Genomic DNA, 25,350 nt, shown 5'->3' on the forward strand with positions numbered 1-25,350 from the left:
AGCACAATTGTTTGCTTGTGATTTGAGAACTTGAGATCACTTGGGGAGTAGTTGATCAAGTGTGGAATTCAACCCTCTCAAAAGGGATGAATTGGACTTAAATAGATGGCCTTTGAGTGCCTTAGCTCAATCCCCAACGCATAGAAAACGGACATAATTTTAGTCCAATTTTCAGTCCAGACGGTCCTCCGTCTCGAAAATACTTGTTAAAAACTAGTTGTTGTGTTTTAGTTAAACCAGACGGAATTGCGTCTCAGACGGTCGTCCATCTGCCAGACGGAGGTCAGACGGAATTCCATCTGACTTTTTGTGATCTACAGAAACTAGACAAACGTCCGTCTGCAGCAAGTCAAGTATGGGACTTGGATTTGGCTTGGGTTTTTTGTCTTTTTGGTCAACCCTAAACCTCATACACCTTTCTACTATGTCCTAGGTCAGTCTAGTGACATGATATGCACATGATTACATAAAATTACATTAGAGTGCATATGGAGGTGTCCTAAGTCCTAACTTTATCGAAGTCTTGATCATTGAAGTTCTTGAGTCTTCTTGTATTCCATTCTTCATGATCATCTTCGCGTCCATGTTGGCATGGTCATCTTGACTTAGACTTCATGTCCATCTTGGCATGATCTTGGCTTGGGCTTGACTTGAGCATGAGCATATGGCTTTCACTTGGAGTTGGTCCACTTGTCATCATCTTAAACTAAAACAACACAACTCAATATAGCCATTAGTAATTCATGTTTGTTATCATCAAAACCAATGGAGGATGATGTGGTAAATGCTGACATGGCATTTTCCAACAAAATCCAATATCAACATTAATGCAGCAGACGCATGCCATTAAGATGTTGAAGATTGGAATCTTGAAGCCAAAGACTTAGAATAGGATAATGATCACAATAGGACTTGGTCTTTTTTTCATGGTTGGGGGAGAAATGAATTCAATTCAAAACTATTGTGGAGAGTTGAGTTTTTTTTTTTTTTTTTGGTTGGGTTACATCGGCTGGATTAACAAAACCCAAAGCAAAAAACACTACTGGAAATGAACATTTTCATAAGCCTGAAGGAGATGCTCTATGCCTAGGGGAGCCTCCTGAAAGAAATGTGAAGGGCTTTCAGTTGAAGTAGGCCTCTTTGCCATCCAATCGGCCACTGAGTTTGATTCTCTTGGCATGTGGAGAATCCTTAAGTTCCCTATCGTATTCACTTCTTTATATGGTTGGCAGTGAACAATAGATTATTGAATAACCACCGCAATATGAAAATGAAACTAATGGAGCATGATTATTGTAGCTTTTGTATGAGCAAACCTGAAGATTGGCTTCATGTATTGCGAGATTGCACATTTGCTAAAGGGGTATGGATGCGTTTGGTGGCTAAGGAAAAGCATACTATGTTCTTCGAGTGTGGGCTAGAAGAATGGTTTTCCATTAATCTTTGTGGTTCCATGTCCAAATAGATGGGGGAGTTGGACAGTTGGTTCACTTATGCTACCTATTCTCTTTGGAATTTGAGGAATAGAGATATACATGAAGAGGAGTTTGTTCGACTAAGTGATGGGTTGAAGTTGATCGAGGACTACGTGAGAACGGTGGTTACTGTTGGGCAACATGCTCATTGATGTTGCCAAACAACAAGAGTTCAAAGGTTTTGGATGTGTGGAAAACCCCTATAGGTGACCAGATAAAGTGCAATGTGGATGCTTCTCTTAAAAGAAAGGAGAACTCTATGCAGGTACGGGGTGTTTTGTGGGATCAAGAGGGGTTGTTCAAGGGAGGTTTTGCAAAGAAGTTTCCTCTGTGTTCAGTCTTTGAAGCAGAATTAATAGCGATCATCGAAGGCCTTAGGTTGGCTTGGAGTTTGGGGTTTTGTCAGATTCAAGTTGAATTTGATTCTAAGGAAGTTGTTGCTCTCCTCAACCCTTGCAAGCATGCACAAGGGAGTATTGTTCGGCTCATTGAGGAAATAAAAACCCTTTGAAATGTTAATAGAAGGGTAAAGTTTGTTCACATTGGTAGAGAAGTAAATAAAGCCGCTGGCTGGATGTTTAGAGTGCAACTTTGTTCCTTGGACCCATGGACATTCTTTTCAAATCCTCCAGCTAGATTAGAAGGAATTCTCATTGTGGATAGAAAGTATTATTTAAGTTAAATTTTCTATTTTTCCCTTTGGATTGTTTTAACCCGCCTTTGTACCAGAAAAAAATAATAATAAGTCCAACCATTGAGAGAGAGTCCAAGTGGAAAGTCTCTTCTTCATTGTTATTACAATATTGTGGTAATTTTCTTTTTTTAATCCATCCATTCCAAATATTTATACCAAGATACGTCCAATCTCTTGGATTTCTGAAAAGCCACTTTTTATTTTTTTGGTGAAGGCTGAAAAGCCACTCGCCCTTGTAATTTCCTTCACCATTAGCTAGTTCACATTCTTAGAAAAGAATATTCTCGTTTTCATTGCACGCACTTTGTTGCTAGATGCTTCATAGAACTTATTCAAGCAATCATTAACTACATATACTGATTCCCACCTACTGCCGGATCTGCCTTTTACTTTTTCACACTCTTTCTTGTTGGTCTTGACATCTTCTTTTTCTTTGACTGCTAATCTTCTCATTCTGCGATCAGTTACGGATACCCAAGGTTTGCCACTTGTAACGTTCCTCTCTAACAAAACCCTAGTTATCACATTGAAAATGAGTTTCATTCCATCACATCTCGCCCAAGAATCCTTATGATTGGTGGTGACTCGACGGATTCACATCCTCTACAATTCTCTACCCCTGCAATTTTCTATAATTTATATCTAGGATTGTAACATGTGGTAGTTAATTATCCAACGATCACAATTAGAAGCCAACTAAGCACTCAATCTAATACATCCCTAAAAATAAGCCTGAAATAGAGAGGGAAACAAAATTATAAGAAATTTTAGGGATTCATTAGATTGAGTGCTTAGTTGAGTTTTAATTGTGACCGTTGGATAATTAACTACCACATGTCACAATCCTAGATATAAATTATAGGAAATTGCAGGGGTAGAGAATTGTAGAAGATGTAGATCGTGACTGGACGTTGATTTCCCTTTTTTATTGAAGCATTTGTTAATGAACGATTAAGACTTTTTAGTAAATCTCACTTCTTAAAACTTACCTTAAAAAAACCTCTTGTTGTTACCCCAAAAAAAAAAGTTCGCCTTTTTTTTTTTTTTTTCTTCTCTTAGGCTGCGTTTGTTTGTTGGAATAAAAGTGGGTGGGAAAAAGGGGTGGGAAAATTCTGAAAAAGTGAAATTTCTTACTTTTCCTTTAAACCTAAAATGGTAGAGTGTTGGTTGCTTGGGGTGGGAAAGTGGGAAACAAGGTTCCGAATCAAGGAACCGTCCGATGGGGTCAACTTTCCCACTCCATGCTATTTTAAACCCCACATATTTGGTGGGATTTTGTGGAAAAGTTGGGAAAATTAAAAGTGGGACCCACTGATCACTTTCCACAAAACCCTCCTTCTTTTCTTCTCTTTCACCCCACTACATGGGGAAACACCCCCACCCCACCCAAACAAACGCACCAGGGGGGGGGGGGAGCGGTGCAAGGACCGACATAAAGAAGAAAAAAAAGATATTGGATACATTGGGAAGTATAAACTAAACCCAACCACCTCTACTTCGAGTAGATGAATCCCAAAAGATAGCTGAGATGTCATGGAAGTCTCACCTCAATAAACACCACTATGACCACGAGGGCCGGAAGGGCGATACATAGAGTAAATAGGAATGACAAGAGAGAGAGTCAGACAAGGGGAAGCCAGAAGAAATTGAAGAACCGAAAAAAAACCAAGATACGTAACCGGGCGAAAAGCCACGCCGAGAAACCGGATCGACACACGGTCCCGAAATAAAACGGACGATAAAAACAGACCGACCAAACCCCAAAAACCCAACAAAACACTAAAAAACACAAAAAACGACCCAAAAAAAATCCCCCCGACAAAGCAAACTCAACCAAAAGAAGAAAAAATAGGATATATGGTCTAAAGTTATAATCAAGAAAAGACGAGACAAACCAAAGAAAAAAAAAATAGAACAAATATAACATACTAGTATAACAAGAAGAGGCAGGACAAAAAGGGGAAGCGCAGGGGACAACATATACAAAGCGGATAACACATCGCCATATATTTGTTGTATCGCAATTTTCGTCACTTTTGCCAAAGTGACATAGGGCCTCTAAAAGCTCCGGGGGTGTTGCATGAGCCATACTAAACATACTAAACATAATTGTATAATGAATTGTAAACTTTAGTACATCTCTTTACTACTTGTGTATTTGTGTTCTCTTTGCATATTTACATTAGTTTATATGAATTTTCCAAACTTCCAGTTTTGCCCTCATATAGCTGGACATGTGCCAATTATAAACTTTAGGTTATGTGATGTTTTAGGTCAAAATAACACTCCCAATGTGTTTATTGGCCTCAAATTAGGTTACACATCAAATTTCATGTCAAAATGACATAAAATACCCTTCGAAACAGGGGTTCGATTTTTCATCGAGCGACTTTTGGCGCCGTGTCGCCGTGTCGCCAGGGTCCGACACGGCGACACGAGTCGACATGTCGAACCTTGCATAGAAGTATTACTAAGGATACCTTTGTCTTTTTCTCTAATAAATTTATCATTCTAGAGGAAAAAGAAAGACCAATTTGATGTACTTGTGGGGTGTTTGTGCTTATTTATTTTGAATGGCTCTAAAATGTATTTATTTATTTATTATTTATTTTTTGAGCCAAAGGAGGGTCATGGATTTGATGCTAGGTAGGTGGAAAGAGACTCTAAGATGAGCACATCTCTTTTAATCCCACATCGACCAAGTATTAGAAAAGAGAAAGGAGAGTAGAACATAAATATAGAAAAGAAAAACAAAAAAACATACTTACCTGGACGGGGTCAATGGCTGATCAAGAAGGGTCATGGCCTAGGTTGGTGACCTCCATTGCACTTGGGAGGGGTGCCCGCTTAACATCTCCCCAAGTGGGAGAGTGTACGTCGTAATTTGTGGCAGAGGGGGTACGCGTTCGCGCGGCCCCTACCAATTTCTTTTACAATATTTTAGTGTTTTACAATATGTTAGTGATAGTTAGAAATCCTCTCTTGGCTAAGCCCAATCAATCTTTTTTATGGGTTATAGCAAGGTGGGCTTTTGCCTCGTGGTACATGCGAACGCACTCTCAAACTCAGCCCATGTAAGTAAATAATAGAGACTCAGAACAAGAGAAGAGAATGCTCCATAGTCCCACATCGGTTTGAGAGAGGATAGGTACAAGGTGGAATCTCTCTACAAAAGCGAAGCCAAAACCCATTTCAAAGCATACCTTTCTCGGCCTTTTGGCTAAGATCAAGTGTAGTATCTGTTCTTATCAGTTTAATATCTGATACGTGGATCATCGATCCACATGATATTAAATTAATTTTTCTTGGGGGAGGACCCACTACAGTAGCTTGCTACTGGGGTCTTCGCGTGTCGCCCATGCGTTGCACTACTGCACGGGCCTGGCGCACCCCTACCAATGCAAATTCTAACTTTTTTTTTTCTTTTCAAGTCATTTCCTTCGGGTTATTACATCTAAAGATGCCATATCAGACGGTTTTGATCTTTTAGATGCATTGGTTCCATTACATGGGATGATACAAGATGAAAACAAAATTAATTTATACAGGTGGAGAAGGGATATTTATTCATTTAGAAATGGAACATTTATTTTGATGAAGGACATGTCCATTAGTCACAGGCATCTACGGCCAAATCTGCCTTTTATTTTTTCAGTCTTTCTTGTTGGTCTCGACATCTTTTTTTTCTTTGACTACTAATTTTCTCATTTTGCGATCAATTACGGATACTCTAGTTCTCACATTGAAGATGAGTTTCATTCCATCACATCTCTCTCAAGTATCCTTATGATTGGTGGTGACTAACGGATTCACATCCTCTACAATTCTTAGCCCCTGCAATCTAATTCTCTATAATTCATATTTAGGATTGTGACACATGGCAATTAAGCCTGGCAAAACCTTCTTGCTAAAATTAAGCCTTAAGGAAGGAGGTGAGACAAAATTAGAAGAAATTTTAGGGATTCATCAGATTGAGTGCTTAGTTGAATTTTAATTGTGACCACTGGATAATTAAATGCCACGTGTCACAATCCTAGATAAAAATTACAAGGAATTACAAAGGTAGAGAATTGTAGAGAATGTAGATCGGTGAATCGACATTGATTCTCTTTTTTGTTGAATGGAGTTTGATTTCCAAATTTTAAAATAAAAAATATATAGAATAATTAAATCTTTCTAGTAAATCTCACTTGTTAAAACTTTTTTTTTTTTGAATAATTAAATAATTCATTACCAAAGAGAAAAACTTACTTAAGAAAAACCTCTTGTTGTTACCCGCAAAAAAAAAAAAAAAAAACTCTTTGTCCCTATTTAATTTTTTGGGGGTGGGTTGTCAAGGCTTAATCTCATTATTCATTAAAGAAGAAAAAAGATATCGGATATAGTAGTCTTTTAAAGTTATAATATACAATATAGAGAGACATAATCATACTTTTTAGTATAGACATAAAAGTACTACTAAGATACCTTTATCTTTTTCTTTAATAAATTTATCATACTAGAGGAAAAGAAAGCGATTGCCAATTTGATATATTTGTCGGGTGTCTGTGGTTTTTATTATTTATTTTGAGTGTCTCTAAAATTTATTTTTTTATTTATGTTTTGGAGTGAAATAAGGGTCAAGGATTTGAGACTAGGTAGGCGGAAAGAGACTTTAAGATGAGCACATCTCTTTTAATCCCACATCGACTAAGTATTAAAATAGAGAAAGGAGAAGAGAACATAAATATGGAAAAGAAAAACAGAAAGACATACTTACCTGGACGGGGTCAATGGCTGATCAAGAAGGGTCATGGCCTAGGTTGGTAACCTCCATTGCACTTGGGAGGGGTGCCCGCCTAACATCTCCCCAAGTGGGAGAGTGTACGTCATAATTTGTGGAAGAGGGGGTACGCGTTCGCGCGGCCCCTACCAATTTCTTATACAATATTTTACAAATGCTTGATTTCATTTATGATTTGGAATTGAAATTAGAGGATCAGACCATTTCTTTTGAGTCTCTTAAAATTTAAAAAATGTTGATTGATTGTATATTTCATTATTATATATAGTTCTATAATTTAGAGTATCAGTTTCCTATTTGATCCCTTTGAATTCCAAATATGAATTTGAATAGAAATGTACCCATAGGTGCTATGTTGGATTTGAATTCAAATCAATCTTATATTGGTTGATTGTCTCCATTATGTTGCTACTAGCAAATACCATTTTTTTGGATTTTGGACTTTCCAAATTATTCCCCGGGGGCAATTTCTTTTTAAATTTGATTACTTCATTTTTTTTCTCACTCTACATGTGAAATACCATTATTTGCCCTCCCCATATTAAAATAATTTTTTAAGGTAAGAATGATGGATATAGATGTCATTCTTAATCCTATCCAACGATTACTATTAAATCCTATTTTTAAGAAACAAAAAGTTAAATTTTAATTAAAAACTAACTCACTATATATTCATAAATTCCTCTGTATCTATTTTCTCAATGTTTCTATTTTTATTTATTTTCTCGTAAGTCTCCCCTTTTATTCTCTATTTTCTCTCTTATTTCCTCTTACGTCTCCTATTCACTCTCTTTCTCAACTCTCTCTCTCTCTCTCTCTCTCAATTTCCAAGTATTTTTTTTAGAAAAACCGTAGAAAACACGAATGCATGAATCAATTGAATTTTTTTTTCAATTTAATTACTGAACTAATTATTTTTCTAAACATGATATTGAAGTAATTATTTAAGTAAGAGGTACTTTTTATTTCTTTCTCAATTTCTCTCTCTATTTTTTTTTTCTGTTACTCTTTCTAGAAAATGACATAATTGAAAATTTTAATTTAATTATTTAACTAATTAAATTAATTTTTTTTCTAACATTGTACTTTTGTATAGTTGTATTGAACTAATTATTGAAGTAATTGTTCTATTAAAAATAAAAAAATTGTTGAAGTAATTGAACAAAAATATAATAAAATAATTCAGCAGTGGGTCCCATATGAGCCACACAATACATGTGGTAGCGTTAATGCTCGCCCGAAGGGGAGATAATCAGGACTTATTATTCGGCGCTTATTGTTTAATCTTGGCTCTGCCTCTACCTGTAGGAGATCCAGGCCGATTTTTTTTCTAGAATTCTAACAAATGGATGGATTTTCTTGGTTCATCCAAACCTGTAAAGGTTATAGTGGTTCTGTTCCTCACAACCTAGGAAACCTCTCTAGCTTGCAATACCTTGATATTTCTTCAGATTTTCCTGCTTGACGGCAAATTGATGTTTCTTCTAGTGGCTTTCTTGATTGATTGCTACTGATATTCTACATTGGGTGGCTGGTCTCAGCTCTCTAAGATAACCTTGATGTGAATGGCTAATGATATTTTACTTTTTCATTTTTTTTTTTTTTTTTTTGTGTGTGTGTGGATATGAGGTTCATCAGGGCAAGCTTGCGCGCACCACGATTACATCCTCAATGGAGTTTTTATATAATTAATGCTGCTGAATGGGTGCAAACCCAAGACCTTCCCGTAGGAGGTTGAGTTTTTTACTGATATTTTCAAGTAACCTCCTCCAATTTGATTCTCAACCGTTCAATCTTATTTTAATTTCGTGACATGATTACAACCGTTAGCAACAGCCAGCAGTTGCTGTTGCAAATAAAAATCCTCTCTTGGATAAACCTAATCAACCTTATTTATGGGTTATAGCAAGATGGGCTCGTCTCTTGGTACATGCGAAACGCACTCCCAGTCTCAATCCATGTAAGTAAATAATAGAGACTCAGAGCAAGAGAAGAGAATACTCCATAGTCCCACATCGGTTTGAGAGAGGATAGGTACAAGGTGGAATCTCTCTACAAAAGGGAAGCCGAAACCCATTTGAAAGCATACCTTTCTCGGCCTTTTGGCTAAGATCAAGTGTAGTATCTGTTCTTATCAGTTTAATATCTGATACGTGGATCATCGATCCACATGATATTAAATTAATTTTTCTTGGGGAAGGGCCCACTACAGTAGCTTGCTACTGGGGTTCTTGCGGGTCGCCCATGCATTGCACTACTGCTCGGGCCTGGCGCACCCCTACCAATGCTTATTCAAAAATTTATTATTTTTGCAATGTCATTACCATCAGATTGTTGATACATCTCAAGATACATATCAGACGGTTGTGATCCGTTAGATGCATCGATTCTTATACACAGATGAACTAAATCCAGTATCAACAATAATGCCAGCAGATGCATGTCATTAAGATGTTGAATATTGGAATCTTGAAGCCAAAGACTCAAAATAGGATAATGATTACAATATTAAGTATATGAACAAAAAAAATATGGGAATGGACTTGGGTTTTTTCTGGGTTGGGGGAGAGGAGAAATGAATTCAATTCAACAGTTATTGTGGAGAGCTTGTTTTTTTTTTGGGTTACATTGACTGGGTTAACAAAACCCAGAGCAAAAACGAGAACATGCAAACTTTTGTGCCCAACCTTTACTTCGACTAGCAACCTCTCCACAAAAGATATTCAAATGCAACCAATCCTTCTCCTTGATCTGGTGGACAATGGGCCTCAATCTTCTAGCAAATATTCAATGGAAGTAGATGCTGATATAATTCTTTCTTCCAATTTCCATGCTCATCCACAAAAGATAGTAATTTCTCGCCACTCATGGCGTTAGATATGTAGGATGTCGCTAGCAGACGTAGAGTTAAACCTGTGTCAAGACATGTATCTTCCCAGAACAATACTGAATTTCAATCTCCCATGTCAATCCTACCATTGCTAATCACACCTTTGGCACAACTTTGCAAATGGCTTTCCATATTGGTGAGTCATATTGAAGAGATAGAAAACCTTCTCTTTTTACACTTTCTTCATACTTTGCTTTTATTATTGCTATCCATAAAGAGTCGTTTTGTAGAAAACTACAGGTGAGTAAATAGGAATGGACATTAAGACCGACTGAGCTAGAGTAATAAGTCCAACCATTGAGAGAGAGAGAGAGTCCACTTTCCAAGTGGAAAGTCTCTTCTTCATTGTTATTACAATATTGTGGTAATTTTCTTTTTTTTAATCCGTCCATGCCAAATATTTATACCAAGATATGTCCAATCTCTTGGTTTTCTGAAAAGCCACTCGTCCTTGTAATTTACTTCGCCATCAGCTGGTTCACATTCTTAGAAAAGAATATTCTCGTTTTCATTGCACGCACTTTGCTGCCAGGTCTGCCTTTTACATTTTCGCACTCTTTGTTGTTGGTCTCGACGTCTTCTTTTTCTTTGACTACTAATCTTCTCATTCTGCGATCAATTACGGATACCCTAGGTTTGCCACCTGTAACCTTCCTCTCTTACAAAACCCTAGTTCTCACATTGAAGATGAGTTTCATTCCACCACATCTTGCCCAAGAATCCTTATGATTTGTGGTGACTCGACGTATTCACATCCTCTACAATTCTCAATCTTTGCAATTCTTTGTATTCATATATGCAATTAAGCACTCAATCTAATACATCCCTAAAATAAAGCCGGAAGGAAAGAGGGAGACAAAATTAAAAGAAATTTTAGGGAATCATTAGATTGAGTGCTTAGTTGAGTTTTAACTATGACCGTTGGATAATTAACTATCACACGTCACAATCTTATATATAAATTATAAGGAATTGCAGGGACAGGAAATTGTAGAGGATGTAGACCCATGATTTGACGTTGATTTCCCTTTTTTCTTGAATGGAGTTAGATTTCCAAATTCTAAAATAAAAAATACATAATATTTGTTAATGAACGATTAAAACTTTCTAGTAAATCTCACTTCTTAAAACTTAATAAAAAACCTCTTGTTGTTACCAAAAAAAAACGGACTCTTTATCTTCTTCTCTTTCTTGTTTTGGGTGGGGGGGTGGGGGTGGGGGAGGGGGGGGGGGGGGTGTCAAGGCTAAATCTCGTTATTCATTAAAGAAGAAATAAAAGATACCGGATATATTGGTCTTTTGAAGTTATAATATATAATATATAGAAAGAGACATAATCTCTTTTAAAATTATAATATATAATAGAGTTTTTTACATGTGAGTCCCTTTAGTGGACCATAAACTAATGTTGGGCTCCTTTAGTGCAATATATTATGTGTGAGTCCTAATTAAACTAAGACCTTTAGTCGCTGTTAAGTATATTGAAATTTCAAATGTAAAAGGATCAAAATACACCTTACGTTATTTAATACATTGTGTAATATGGTTAAATAATTGGTCATTAAACGTAAATTATATGGTTAAAAAAATATATATCCAAAAAATGGGGAAAAATATAATAATATAATGTATTAAATAACCTAAGGAGCATTTTCCATGTTTGAAAATTGAATATACTTAATGACGGCTAACAATGTTAGTCTAGTTAAGACCCACACGTAATATATTGTATTAAAAAGACTCAACATTAGTTTGTAGTCTACTAAGGGGACCTACACATAAAAAACTCTATATAATATATAGGAGACTTTTTCTTGGTTAAAATATATAGAAGGAGACATAATCATACTTTTTAGTATAAACATAAAACTACTACGGATATCTGCTTTCTTCTCTAATAAATTTATCATACTAAGGAAAAGAAAGCGATTGCCAATTTGACGTCCTTGTGGGGTGTCTGTGCTTTCATTATTTATTTTGAGTCTCTAAAATTTATTTATTTATTAAGGTTTAAGGGTTTGAGGCTACGTACAGAGAGACTCTAAAATGAGCACATATCTTTTAATCCCACATCAGCCAAGTATTAGAAGAGAGAAACGAGAGTAGGATATAAATAAAGAAAAGAAAAACAGGAAAACATACTTACCTGGACGGGGTCAATGGCTGATCAATAAGGGTCATGGCCTAGGTTGGTGACCTCCATTGCACTTGGGAGGGGTGCCCGCTTAACATCTCCCCAAGTGGGAGAATGTACGTCATAATTTGTGGCAGAGGGGGTACGCGTTCGCGCGGCCCCTACCAATTTCTTATACAATGTTTTACTAAGTGATTCAGAATCTAATTTCATGCATGTAGGAATCTGGACAAATCAACAGATTGATTCTGTCGAGAGTTGTGCTGAACTAAGATCATGTTTATCTGCAACTTTTTTGGTCCTATTGATTCTCTGTTTGCTACCAAATGTGAAGTTTGCTTGCTTGTATTGGTGAAAACCCTTGACTGGAATCTGATAGACAAGCTCTAATTCCCTTCAAAAATGATGTCAATGACCCTGAAAATCGCCTCTTGTCATGGTAAAGAAATGATATAACAGTGCTGGAGTTGTGGTTGCAGTTGATCTCCACAACCCACACTATGGTTCCGCTAATTTGATCCTTCTTTGTGCCAACACACTTTTGGTGGCACCCAGCTCCTTGGTTCATCATAAGCTTTTGCAATTTCGGCATCCCTTATATCTCTGTGTCCACTTATTTCAGTTGAATTGAATTGAGCTGAATAGATAACAAGATTAAAATGATGGACGAATCGGATGACTTCTAAAGGGTTAAACGTTTTTAGATCAATTTAGGAGTTTCCATAAGAAGACACTTACACTTTGTGTTTAGGTAAGCTTTTGAATTTCCAAAACCAATAGTCCATCACTTCTTGACAAGCTTTAGTACTAAAATAGATGGAGATAAGGAAACCACTACGAGATTTTTATTAGGTCCATTTCTAACCATTCATTTTTCTTTAGATAAAGGACACCTATTCGTCAGTCACGCCTAAAAGTTGAGGTAAAATTTAGAAGATAGAATTTTTTTTATTCTAATTTAATCTTAACTTTTATATGTGATTGATAGGCACATGTCCTTCGTCTAAAAGAAAATGAATGGTCAATTTCTTACAAACTTAGGGGTAAATATATAATTTGCTTGAAAAACTTTTAATCCCACATTGGTCAAGTAGTAGAAAAGAGAAAGGAGAGAAGAATATAAATAAAGGAATGACAAACAAAAAAACATACTTACCTGGACGGGGTCAATGGCTGATCAAGAAGGGCCATGGCCTAGGTTGGTGACCTCCATTGCACTTGGGAGGGGTGCCCGCCTAACATCTCCCCAAGTGGGAGAGTGTACGTCATAATTTGTGGCAGCGGGGGTACGCGTTCGCGCGGCCCCCACCCAATTTTGAAAAAAATATTTTACAAATACTTGATTTTATTTTGAGTATTTTTATCTATGGTAACTAGCATGCAACCAACGGTGTATTATGCGGCATAATAAAATATGTAATCAGCTCGCCTGGATAAACCAAAGAAAGGAAGATTGAATGGTTAATAATCGGGGGGGTTTTTTTTTTTTACCCAAAACCTTTTTTTTTTTTTTTTTCCCCCCCCCCCCCCCCCCCCCCCCCCCCCCCCCCCCCCCCCCCCCCCCCCCCCCCCCCCCCATGCTAGGCCACTCAAGTGGTGGGAGTTTAGTTGTAAATATGATTTATGGTTTTTTACATTCTTCACTCTTTGAGAGATCTTGAAGAAATTTTTTTCGAACTCTTCGCTTAAAACCCAAATAACTACTTGTTTTGTTGCATTCAAATTCTCATTTTGATCTTCTTTTATTATCTCAATCCCTAGTTGTATTTTTATCTCATTTTGATCTTCTTTTATTATCTCAACCCCTAAATTCTTTAATTTTAACTTGATTTACTTTCCTTAAAATTTTTTTCTCTAATTTCTCAGAAGTATACCTAAACTTTATGTCCTAAGGCTTTTTTTTTATCAATTCTCATTTTCAATTATGAGAACTTTTTATTATTTTAAATTATCTAGCATCTATTATCACTTTTTAAGCCGTCCAGAATTCGAACTGCCAAGTAAATGAGTGCAAGCACAGTTCTGTACCTGATTTTGTTGCAACTGAAGGATATGAAACTATGGGATTCTCCTTAGCTTCCACTATGGATGCTTCTGAAATGGCTGCTTCAGAATCCAGGGTTATTTAAAACAATAAAAAAACCTTCAAAATCCATAACATAATTTTTATCTATTATGGATTATGATGAGAAATTCATTCTCTTCATTTATGTGCAAGTTCACTTCAAATTTTATAGTTAAGATGAAAGTAAAATAGTTAATGTACATTCTTTTATTAAAAAAATATATCTTGTTCCTCTTTTCTCACTTGTTCACTTTTATCTTTTAACAATTTTTTATTTTGACACTAAACTTATTTTTTATTTCATAATTTATTTTTTACAAAATTCACCTAACTATTTTTCATTCTTAACCAATGATGAATTATTATATATTTTTTTTTGTTAAAGAAAGAAATTCATATTAAAATTCTTGTACTTATTTATTTTAAATAGGCATAATAGAGAATGAGAATTGATACCAAAAAAGGCTAAGTAACCAACGGGGGTTGGTCCAAGTGGTAAGCAACTTGGTTCGCTTAAGCAAGGTTCCGGTATCGAATCCTTGTGGATGCAAAAAATCCCCGCTGGGAGACTCACCCACCACAGCCAGGTGTGCGACGCGGGTCGAACCACCGGTTTATAAACCGAGGTTGGAAAAAAAAAAAAAAAGAGGCTAAGTAATGCCAATCAATGTTAGCTCTTGACAGATTACTTGACTTCATCACTAATCCCCTCCGGGAATTTTTAAGATTTTATGCCCACAACAGTGAAATCCTACTAATAAAAAAAATGTTCATATAAAATGGATAATAAAATGTGCACCGCAAATTTCGAGTTTAGATTCTCTGCCTGCGGGACAAATTACAATTTTCATGGGTTACAAGATGAGCTGGGATCCTCCATTGTGCTCCCTCATCTTCTTACCACCACATGTTTTGGAGAAGGGTCCACTTGTGATCTACTTTATTAATGCTCGAAGATGGACCATTTTCTAAATGTGTGGTGAAGAATACACGAAGGAGAGCACAATCCTCTACTTGTTGGAATAGAAAATCCAGCCCGATTAAAAAATGTCGAATCCATTCATACTAATGTAGGCCCAATACACCCACATGTGAAGAAAATCTCACATCCAAAACTTCTATTGAAGAACTTCAAATTCGAAGGGTCATTATCCCAGTGAACTCACATAAAATGAACAAATTATATACTAGAATCAAGTTGGAAAGGACACACACATATATCTAATAAAAACCAAAAATACATGAAAACCAGCGTGAGATTGGACATATCCAACGGCCCAAAAGTGTTGGTAGATCCCACCATTAATCCCACATCGATAATAGCACAAAAATAACATTCGTTATATATCATCGTCACAACCAATAGATTGTGTTCGTTGAAAGGAGAGACGGTTGGCATCTCCCCTGACAGGGACGGGAACAGCTTTCGGGCTTCCCTGTTACCACATCCGGTTAAGGCTACCCACTTCGGTGGATCTTATACCCAATTTTTTTGAATTCTCTCTACATCCACATGGATTTCCATCCACCCTAACTAATTTTTTTTCCTGATTCTGAACCTTTCTTGCAGATCCTACCCATGAGAATTGCTTATTTTCTCCTGATTTTGAGTCATTCTTTCATTTCCATGAAGGATTTGAGCCCAGAAACCATCTTATACTCATAACTGATCTCTAAAAAACTTAAAATTGGCTATGAGGATTCCGTCCAGTTGCAGAAAGTAGCTAGGATTCATGACGTATTTATTTTCTGGGCTGGGTAGGAAGAGAGAAGATCCATGCGCTGAAGCATATCAGATTGATCCGCTTTGCAGAAGGAAGCTACCTTCACCCCATTTGTCTTCACCCTCCCTCTCTTCTCGTTTCATATCAATATACAGAATCAGATTTCAAGTTTTTCTGTTAGAATTAGGATGTAGACCTCAAGAGAAGAGATACAGAGTTCTAGATTAATCAGGAAGCTACTCAAGAATAAACTAGAAGCATCTACAGCAACTGGGGAAGATCATGAGCAGTCTCACAACAAGGGGCAATCCTCTTGTCATGGTGGTATACTGTTACGTCCAGGTCTACATGGTTTAAAAATATTGAAAAGAAAAGTAGAATTGGCACAGAAAAAACATAGAAGCAACCTAGCGTTTAACAGTGATCCCAAAACTCTCCTCTTGGTTTCTGCTGAAAACAGAAATTGAAAAACACCATATAATTAATTAGTAATAATTTACTACAGTTTAGAAAAAGAGTACAAACAAGTACATGCTACTTCCTAGGTAATGAAGATTCTCTCTTATGCACTATTTCCTTCCATCTCAAAAATATGCATCCGGGAGGCAGTGCTAGAGCTTGTGCTTGTTCCTGTCCTGGACTTCTCGGAGGCAGTTTTCAATCCTAATTGCTGCAACTGATGAACAACATGTGACATCCTTGGTCGCACTGACGGCACATGCTGGGTGCAAGCATATACAAGGTCGACCACCTTTTGTACAACTCCAACTTCAGGAATATCAGATATGAGAGGGTCCAGAAGATCGGGGTATCGGTGAGCCTGCACAAGAGGGGTGGCCCACTCAAATATACTCTGCCAGTTGACAGAATCAACTGCCTGGGCAGGCCTACGGCCGCTAATGAGTTCAAGCAGAAGCACTCCAAAGCTATAAACATCACTCTTGGTTGTGAGCTCATTTCTGTAAACAAATTCTGGTGCTAGGTATCCACATGTACCAGCCATCACTGTCCTCTCATGCATCACTTCCCAGGGAACAAACTTTGAGAGACCAACTCCCATGATATGTGCTCCAAACTCCTCATCCAGCAATACATTGCTGGCTCGGATATCCCGGTGCACCACATGTGGCTTCACCTTGTCATGCAGAAACCTGTAATGCAAATATGCATAGGAATCAAAAGACGAGTCACAAATTCATAGAGAACTGAGCAAGAGAGGCCTCTGTTTAACCATAAAAATTGAAACCAATAATTATGATACTGACTGAGAATCTTCTTAAAGTAAATGAAAAGAACAGGAATACTCATTTGATTTTTGTTAATGTTAACCCGAAGCCTACAGCTAGAAGGCAAGTCCAACAAACTAAACAAGGAAATAATCTCCTAACTTTATATTTTGTTTTCTTGGGGTTTGGGGAAAAGTATTTTATTCTGTGTAACTGCATTTAAATCTTACTACTACAGAACCATTTGTAAACATAGATTTGCTATTAAAGTTAACACTCATTAGTTCTTGGTAATGAGTTCACTGAAGCAAATTGGGCAAAATCTAGTGGGCTTCACTGTTTTGCTGCCTCCTATTGCTTTCCCTCTTAGGCCATTAGTACAAATTCTTGTATTTTACCTTGGGAGATCATTCTATAAGCTTAAGCCTTAACCTTCCCTCGAACTTGAAAGCCAAACTAAGTGCCATACGAGCTGCAACTGGCTCACTGTCCTTGCTTACTTGCTTTGCTTTCATCATCGAATCATTTACAACCTTTCACTTGCTCATTGTCCCAGGTGTCAGACAATTAACCCATCTTCAAGGCTTTAGTTTCCTGTGATGCTACACACGGTCAGGGATAGAAGGTATCAGGTCAGCTGAAGACTGACAACCCCACAAAGAAAGGAAATCACCAGTCACCTGGTTTAAGACACGTGTCATTACTTCTACATTCCTAGTTTCCTTCAGGACTGCTTGGGAAGAAAGAAAAACTAGGGGTTTAAGACAGTCATGGATCAGCCCAGCAGGTTGTTGAGCTCATCACAGTGAGAAACTGAGAATAGCTAAGTGCGCCATTACTCAGATTTTCAGGGTACAATTGATGACCTCTAGAGAAACCAGGAGTCAGTTGAATTTTCTATTGCACATCAATCTGTTACTAAAATGTCTGAAGTTCCCACCCCAAATCTCCCTAGATAAATGTGATAAACCTCAGTATCACGAATCCAGGTCACAGCAGGTCAGAGGCATGTTTAGCAATGGAAGGGAACAGTTTTGCTAGTGTTTTCTGCTGCTTTCGATATTTGTGTAATCCACCACAGAAATGTTGAAAGCAGCTAACCATGGATATTGATAATTCTCTTCAAGGAGATGAGTATAATTGATTATAGGAAGTAGCTTCAAATTAATAACTCAGTGACTACTGGGATCAAGAAAATCCAGGAAGTCATGATAAATCTCAGCATGATGGCAGCAGCATTGGAAATCCAGGTCCTGGCTGGCAACAGGATGTCTATAAAGATATACATATCTCATCCAAACTAGATAAACAAAGAGTTCTATCCTTTTTTTTCCCGTATAACGTATTCAGCCTATTCATGAGCTGGTAAGCTAGGTTAGGTCAAGGGCTACCAGTAAATCTATGAATTTGGGCTGCATTAGGAGGGTTGCCAACTAATGCCACCCACTTACCTTGTCGACACTCAGTATTGGATATATATCTGCATGTACTTTTGAATGGTCAACTTGAACAAAGTGGAGCTAATGAAGGATTCTTGCAAACTATGTTTATGATAAAGCATATCTCAAAGTAAATTACAGACTATCGTAAAATGCAAACAGAACAAACAGAAGAGGTGCATACATTACTTTTACCACATATAGGTGTAAAGTAGACTTACGCAATTCCTTGTGCAAGAGTTGTTGCAATTTTCATCCTCATAGACCAATCCAAGCTCCTCCCTCCTCTTGGTATGTGGTGTAACCATCTGTCCAGGGGTCCATTCACAACATACTCATAAACAATATAGCGGTCACCATGATTATAGCAGCATCCCTTGACTGCAACAAGATTAGGATGATGAAGCCTTGCAACTCTGCCAATTTCAGAATAAAATTCTTTCTTTCTCTGAAAACTAGACCTCTTCAATCTCTTGACTGCTACCCTTGAACCATCAGGTAGAAGCCCACTATACGTGCCACCAGTCTTGGCATCCCCAAGAAGACGGTTTCCTTCACTGAAATTCTTTGTAATTGACCTTAGTTCATCAATTGAGAAGACTCTCCATGATGGTGGAACTAATGCAGATGTTGAAGGATTATATCCTTTGCGTGACCTTCTTCGTTTCTTGCTCCGCCTACATGCAAGGAGCCAAATCACGACAACCAATGTTGTGCAGAGTATCAACCCACTAACACTTGCAAGGATGATAAAATATTCCACATGGCATAGCTTGTGGTGACATTTTTTGTCTAGTGAAACAGAGAGGCTTTTTGGTTAGGGATGAGGAAATTGCATTAAGACAGACTCAGACAGATAAACATATGCACAGTAAAAAGGAAGGAAAAAAAAGAAGAAGAAAAGACTAAATGTATAAACATTAAGCTCATTTCAATAATGAAATAGAAAAAAGGGTAAGGACAGGAACTGGCAACAGGTTGGAGAAAATAGTAAGGAAATGTATTGGCTCACCTATATCCAACATGCATATGAAATCATGAGATATGTTACATTTCTTGACCGCAAGTGATGTGCGGCTGTTGGTCACCAGAGTACAGGAATCACTTCTGGTAATATTCCGACATGATGAATTCAAGCAATTAGAATGAAAAGTCGCCTCAGGAGAAATGGAAGCATTCCAAAGAGATGTGTTGTCTGACCACTTCCAACTGAATCCGGATGCAGAACTGTAGCCTCTTCCTCCGACCCAGCAGCCATTGACACTTTCAGGACACAGCTTTCTTGCAAAGTCTAGTTCTTCCATTGATGTCAATGCTGCCAAGTGCCCATGGCTGCTCCCACATTGAGACTCTGATTTGTCCCAAGATTTGGAGCCTGCTACAAATTTAAAACACTTACTCTCATTTGGTCCGATCCTCCATCTGTCAGGGCATAGTGCTGCGTTCAAAGTACTGCAACATGTTAGAATAATGGCAATGTTGGTTAGGGGAAAAAATAATCTAGACACAATCTAAGATCACTGCATCCAGGTGAAAGAAATCCTCATTTTTACGTCAGTGCATTTGTTTAACATGCATAAATTAAGGCAATATCTTAGTTGTTAATACCCTTGGTTTTGGATAGTACTAATATGACAATGCCGTGATGAGCATTCATGGTTCAATTGGCTAGAGCCCGGGAGCCCAGACCAATAACCAGGTCCAAATTTGGGTCTTTGGTAGTAGGATAATAAAGGATTTCATTTCGTATTGGGATTATCATGTAATATTTTATTGGGTAGGTCAGACAGGAGGCAAAATTGGGTTTTCCAGCTTCAATAATTGAGTACTTCCCTTATTACACATGATTTCCTTCTTTTAAATATGCTTGTTATACGGGGGAGAAAGAAGGTTGAATAATTTCCTTCTTAGAGGTAATTGCATACTCTCTCCCTCTTCCCTGTGATCTGGATCCCTGTCTTTATGTCATCCTTTCTTTTCCCCACCCTGTCTCTAACCATACTTGTAGCCCCAAACACTGGAACAATTTCCTTTGATTCTCATTGCATCAGCTCGAGATTTTAGGAGGTCATTCTGGTATGAAAAAGCAATCTATCTTAGAGTACTTTTGGGTCTAAATTCAGTCACAGTTGGGGGCTTCATCCAGATTTCCAAATCTGACCTCTTTCCCACCGGAAGGATCTAATTGTAGAAAATCTCCTGATTCATCCTTCTGTGATCCAATACAGGTTTCTCTCAGGAGACATAGGAGTTGCAACCTGAGCCTAAATTCCAGAGTGGAAAACAACAATATAATTGCTCCTCCTTGTCATTTCTTTAGCTTCTACCTTAGTAAATCTTTCAAGATCTGGATATTTACAGTTCTGCTATTCTCCTAAGTAACCTCATCATAATTATGGTTCTGGCACCAAACTATTGATTTGATTACTCAGTTGCTATTATCGGCATACTAGCAGACTAAAGCCCCAGAAAATTTGTGGTGAATTATGGATCAAATATCACAGGATATTGTGCCAATTTGATGTTCATTAGAGGCTTCAACTTGTTTTACCTTAATAGGTGATTCTACCATCATACTTAGATGCATTGTTGGGAAACCAGATTTGGATTTGGCAAAGCCAAGTCAAGGAATGTGCAGCCTAAGCACAATGATGATCCAAGTTTGACCAAGTCTCAAGTGAGTGACGTCTTCCAAATCAAATGGCATTTGCCTAAGACTTGTCAGTTTGTGAACATCTATTATGCTTCTCCATCTTCAAAATTTTCTGTGTTATGATTCTAGTTCAGTTTCATCAGTGACATCAACAAGGGCCAAGCAACCATCCTTCTAAAACCAAGAACAGTGTAGGGATGCAAACCACTGAAATGAAAATCAGAGGGCTGAGCGACCCAAGGTATGGAATCTAGCCACCTTTCATATCCACGATAGCTTAAATTGGGTTTTTCTCCTTCAATACTTACATGGGTTTGGATGGTTTCAGAGCTAATTGCAGAGAGAATTGAGATGCACAGGAGGAGAATGAGAAGAAAAGCCATTCTAACTATTGATCATGGATTGCCTCATTGTCTCTACGCCATATTTCCAGGCGATTAAAGAAATAATGATGAAATTTGAGTTCTCCAATCCCTTTAAATCCCTAGAAAGAAATGATGACTGATACATGCTTCAAGAACTACACATCTCCTCAGTTTCCGGAATTATCAGTTAGATAGAGATTGTTAGCTTCCATGAATTCAGAAATGAAGCTTTTCATCATTTGCTCTTGTTCCAATCTTCACATATCAAAGAATTTCTTTAAGATTTTCAATTCCATTCTTGTTTTTTGTTGTTTTCATTCAAAGCCTCCACAATCTAGCGTGAAACTTCACTTGTCACAGTGTTCTCTTAGTATTTAAGAGAATGATGCTTGAAAATTTTCAATTTACTTTATCTTCAGGGTCTCTTTCTGTTTTATTAAATTCATTTACAGGTCTTCTTCCCCCCCCCCCCTTTTTTTTTCCAGATTCAATGGTATCCTGAATTCAGAAAATTTTCAGAAATGGTGCTCTTGGAGTTCCATTCTCACTCTGATCTTGACATATCAGTGGATGCATTTTCAATATCTAGAAGAAGAATGGTTTTTGCTGGCTAGCTCCCACTTGAATTCTTGCTGAAACATGGCAGTATAGGACTGAATCAACTGATGCTGGGAGCTATAGCAGTGAAGTAGAAAAAAAAGGCCAGGCCCTAACAGATTAAGAAGAACCTGATTCACCAAACCCAGGATTAAGATTCAAAGCATCCACATCAATAGTTTTTGAGGAGCGCGAATCAAGTTAGAAGACCTGGTTTCACAACACTGTCTAGCTAAAGCATTTTCAGATGCTAATATACTTCTATAACAACTTAGGAAAAACCAGACTCACCCAGACCAGCATTGAGAGTCGTTTGACTCATCTAAATCACTGGGTTTTGAGGAGCACAAGTCAACTTGGAAAACCTGGTTTCTCAATGATATGCTTAGATGAAGCCTTTCCAGCTACTAAATGACTTCACTTCAACCTTTAAATGTTCTCAGGGAATTCATATTAGGAATATTTCCAAAAAAAGTTTGTTTTGCTCTTGCATATCCCTACCAGTTCTCCAGACTAATCAAGCGGGTACACATAACTCAGAAGAACACAACCCATTATCTAGAATAAGGTAAGAGAACTGTCGAAGCAAAAAATATGAAAAATGAACAAGCAAGAGAGCGGAAAACTACCTAAGTAGAACCATTCACCCAGTTTATAGCCAAATGAAAAACTAAGTGTAATACAAAGAAGTCTAAGTGCGCAAATCGATAAAAGAAAGAAAACAAAATCTGGACGGCTAAAGAATACAACTGATTCAGTCAGCAAAAAAATAAATTTAGGTTTTAATTTCCATTCAAACACTCGAGGAACAATTTTCCAACTTAAAAGAGACAGAATTACATTCTCTGGGGATCGAAAATAGCATCATTTAAACCATCCAAAAAAATTTCTTCACCAAAACAAGTCAGATAAAATTTCTGTGACAGTTCTATTTTACTGGATCACAGGCTTAAGTGGGTAGGTGGAGGGGCGTGGACTAAGAAATGGAACGAAAAAATCTTGCTAAATTGGAAAGAACAGAACCACCCACCGTTTTCTGCCCTAACCAGAACGATGAGACACCACAAGGTGAAAGCTAGGAGATGGTAAGTCGTGAAGGCTTTCATCACATCTAACATGTCGCAAACTTCTGAAGAAGAAACAGCACTGTATTAACCTCGTAGCCCTCTACATCTCCTCCTACATATAAATGTCCACATATTAGCCAGATCAAATTAAATTTTAACTGAAATGAAATAATCACAGCCCGAGAGAGAGAGAGAACTTTCAAGTACCCTTAATGGAGTTAGAAGGATCCACTGCGGAGCTTACATTCAGTTCCATCATCGTCGAGAAAGTTCCATAGTTTCAATGGAGTAGCTTAGACACTCAGTTTCGAGAGAGAGAAAGAGAGAGAGAAGAGTATGTGTCTGTCTATGCCCACTCTTTCAGGCAATTTAACCCATTCAGCATAACTGGCATTGACTTCGCTTGACCAAGGAAAGCTTTTGGCGGATGGGTGTTGCAGGCTTGCAGCTTAACCAGTAACGGCTAGTAATGTAATTTACCACTGACCCAATAATAAGTCCAAGCTCCAAAGTTGAACTGATGGATTTCAATCCGATTTCAAACCATGACTAGGAGGAAAATTGTTTACCAATATTTTCCTTCTAATCGAATAGGGCTTTATTGGTTGGCTTGTCTTAATTATTATAAGATCAGAGTGAGGGAAGCCCTTAGCCTTACTCAATAGGGCTTTCAGCTAAAAAATACCTTTTTTCTTCTTTATGACTTGTTCACAGGAGAAGTGGGGCTTAAGAAGAGTTGAGTTTGCCTTCCTTGTGGCTACTTTCTTGAAGCTGTTTGAGCTAGAGCGAATGAGAGCCTTGTATAGAACTGAACTAGCAACAATGTACGAACACAGACCTTCCATTTCAAAGGGGGGCTACCTTTGTTCTAGCCTTTTTGCCATTTCCGTTGAATTTTATCTTACACCCGCTAAGCAATACCCCTCGCTAGTCTATCATTGACTGAATCTTGCTCTTGGTCCCGTCCAACATATGCATATCACATATTTTTTCGAAAGTGAAATCACAGATTCGGACATGGGTGCACATCATCAACCCAATCAGTAGGACTAGAGTCATTAGCTCAAGGGTGAGGAAGGTGTAGAGGGGGTGAAGACTCAGAAGTTGTTTTTATCTCACATTGTGTTAAAAGTACATCCAATATCCCAATTCCAATGTGCGACCCAATGTTACACTCAAGTTAAAATTCATATGTGAAGGAATCTCTCTCCAATTTTGAAATTCATTTTTTAAAGGTTATAACACCATTGTTCTTGCTACGAGAATGGCCATTAGATCTACTTGTTTAGTGTAACTTTTTTTCTAAACAAGAAATTTTTTATATATTAACAATGCAAATATTACAAAATATACTATAAACAAAATCGAACCCACGACCTCTCCACTAAAAAATGATCTTACCAACCGAACAACATATACAATGGTAGTGCAAATTTTTTTCCTTTTATTTCACCATTGTCTTTCTCTTGAACCTTAGATGTATGTAACTCGAAAATTTTCAAGATGATCACATGAGATTAAACCTTACTAGTGGGAATCTTCCGAAGTGGGCATAAGATTCTTTCCAAGAAACACACCTACCGAGCATTGAATGGTGGATTGACATGCACATCTCTCATTGCAGGCATATATACTCGCACAGCACCACTCAACCATGGGTACCAAGTCCTTGTATCATAATGATCATAGATGTAATAGTGTTTCTTCAACCATTGGTATGACAACTTTCTCAAAAATTTACAGTGTTTCATTTTACATTTTGCTGAAGACGCTAATGCTTAATAGTAGGCTGAGGTAACTCAAAGAACAAAGAGATCCTTTGGCACCTTTGGAAGGCAGTCATGAAAAACCTTGATGCACCAAAGTGGATGCAACATTCTTTTCGACTGGTTCTTGAAGTTAAAACTTTACAAAAACTTTGAAGCTATTTACAATTTCTATGTTAAATAAGAAATGGTTGGATAATAAACAATTCAGCTTCACATATATATTTTTCCACCTAAGAAGGTGGTTGGGGGACAAAGGGGAAGAAAGCTAGAACTTCTATTTTCTGGAGGAAACACATCATTTAGACTACTGTAGAACTGAAGTTCTCAATTTAATACTATGCTGCTGCGCGGCAAGCCCTTCAACATCATCCCCCATTGGCCATGCCAATGGCTGTTTTCCAACTTTCACCATTTTGCCACACTGATGGGTACAAAACAAACAGTACAAGTTAAGCAATGCATCGACCAG

General features: G+C 37.5%; 2 protein-coding genes and 7 non-coding genes across 9 annotated transcripts in view; 7 read left to right on the plus strand and 2 right to left on the minus strand.

The window, feature by feature from the left end:
- Positions 1 to 4,929: 4,929 nt before the first annotated feature.
- Positions 4,930 to 5,089, plus strand: LOC149001727 (U1 spliceosomal RNA). Its single transcript, XR_016170594.1, has one exon. It is a non-coding gene; the product is annotated as a U1 spliceosomal RNA (small nuclear RNA).
- Positions 5,090 to 5,368: 279 nt separating this feature from the next.
- On the plus strand, positions 5,369 to 5,564 carry LOC149001728 (U2 spliceosomal RNA). The gene has a single exon (XR_016170473.1). It is a non-coding gene; the product is annotated as a U2 spliceosomal RNA (small nuclear RNA).
- A 1,356-nt stretch (positions 5,565 to 6,920) lies between these two features.
- Positions 6,921 to 7,080, plus strand: LOC149001729 (U1 spliceosomal RNA). The gene has a single exon (XR_016170492.1). It is a non-coding gene; the product is annotated as a U1 spliceosomal RNA (small nuclear RNA).
- A 1,957-nt stretch (positions 7,081 to 9,037) lies between these two features.
- On the plus strand, positions 9,038 to 9,233 carry LOC149001730 (U2 spliceosomal RNA). The gene has a single exon (XR_016170494.1). It is a non-coding gene; the product is annotated as a U2 spliceosomal RNA (small nuclear RNA).
- Positions 9,234 to 11,980: 2,747 nt separating this feature from the next.
- Positions 11,981 to 12,140, plus strand: LOC149001731 (U1 spliceosomal RNA). The gene has a single exon (XR_016170593.1). It is a non-coding gene; the product is annotated as a U1 spliceosomal RNA (small nuclear RNA).
- Positions 12,141 to 13,124: 984 nt separating this feature from the next.
- On the plus strand, positions 13,125 to 13,285 carry LOC149001732 (U1 spliceosomal RNA). Its single transcript, XR_016170614.1, has one exon. It is a non-coding gene; the product is annotated as a U1 spliceosomal RNA (small nuclear RNA).
- Positions 13,286 to 15,410: 2,125 nt separating this feature from the next.
- On the plus strand, positions 15,411 to 15,535 carry LOC149001733 (U6atac minor spliceosomal RNA). The gene has a single exon (XR_016170576.1). It is a non-coding gene; the product is annotated as a U6atac minor spliceosomal RNA (small nuclear RNA).
- Positions 15,536 to 16,065: 530 nt separating this feature from the next.
- Positions 16,066 to 23,737, minus strand: LOC149001734 (protein kinase family protein / C-type lectin domain-containing protein). Its single transcript, XM_089137914.1, has 5 exons — positions 23,320 to 23,737; positions 23,076 to 23,224; positions 19,443 to 19,868; positions 18,652 to 19,222; positions 16,066 to 16,916 (listed from the first exon to the last, which is right to left on the minus strand). The coding sequence occupies exons 2-5, from the start codon at positions 23,161 to 23,163 to the stop codon at positions 16,328 to 16,330; spliced, it is 1,674 nt and encodes a 557-aa protein (XP_088994040.1). The 5' UTR covers positions 23,164 to 23,224; positions 23,320 to 23,737; the 3' UTR covers positions 16,066 to 16,327.
- A 768-nt stretch (positions 23,738 to 24,505) lies between these two features.
- The window catches only part of SMC5 (structural maintenance of chromosomes 5), a 39,721-nt gene continuing 38,876 nt past the window's right edge, over positions 24,506 to 25,350 (minus strand). Inside the window, exon 30 of the mRNA XM_089138541.1 lies at positions 24,506 to 25,302. Coding sequence (XP_088994667.1) covers positions 25,247 to 25,302 — 56 coding nt within the window. The 3' untranslated portion in view covers positions 24,506 to 25,246. The remainder of the gene's footprint in view (positions 25,303 to 25,350) is intronic.

Source organism: Hakea prostrata, chromosome 10 (assembly GCF_041222555.1).
Source record: "Hakea prostrata isolate BN-2017 chromosome 10, UWA_Hpros_2, whole genome shotgun sequence".
Taxonomy (NCBI): Eukaryota; Viridiplantae; Streptophyta; class Magnoliopsida; order Proteales; family Proteaceae; genus Hakea; species Hakea prostrata.

What these genes read in the sequence shown, in the direction of transcription:
- LOC149001734 (XM_089137914.1), bottom strand. Translation starts at nt 23,163, where the DNA reads ATGTTAGATGTGATGAAAGCCTTCACGACTTACCATCTCCTAGCTTTC. An exon ending in CATATGCATGTTGGATATAG is followed by an intron (nt 19,223 to 19,442) that starts GTGAGCCAATAC and finishes CTGTTTCACTAG; the next exon opens with ACAAAAAATGTCACCACAAG. An exon ending in ACTCTTGCACAAGGAATTGC is followed by an intron (nt 16,917 to 18,651) that starts GTAAGTCTACTT and finishes TTTGCATTACAG; the next exon opens with GTTTCTGCATGACAAGGTGA.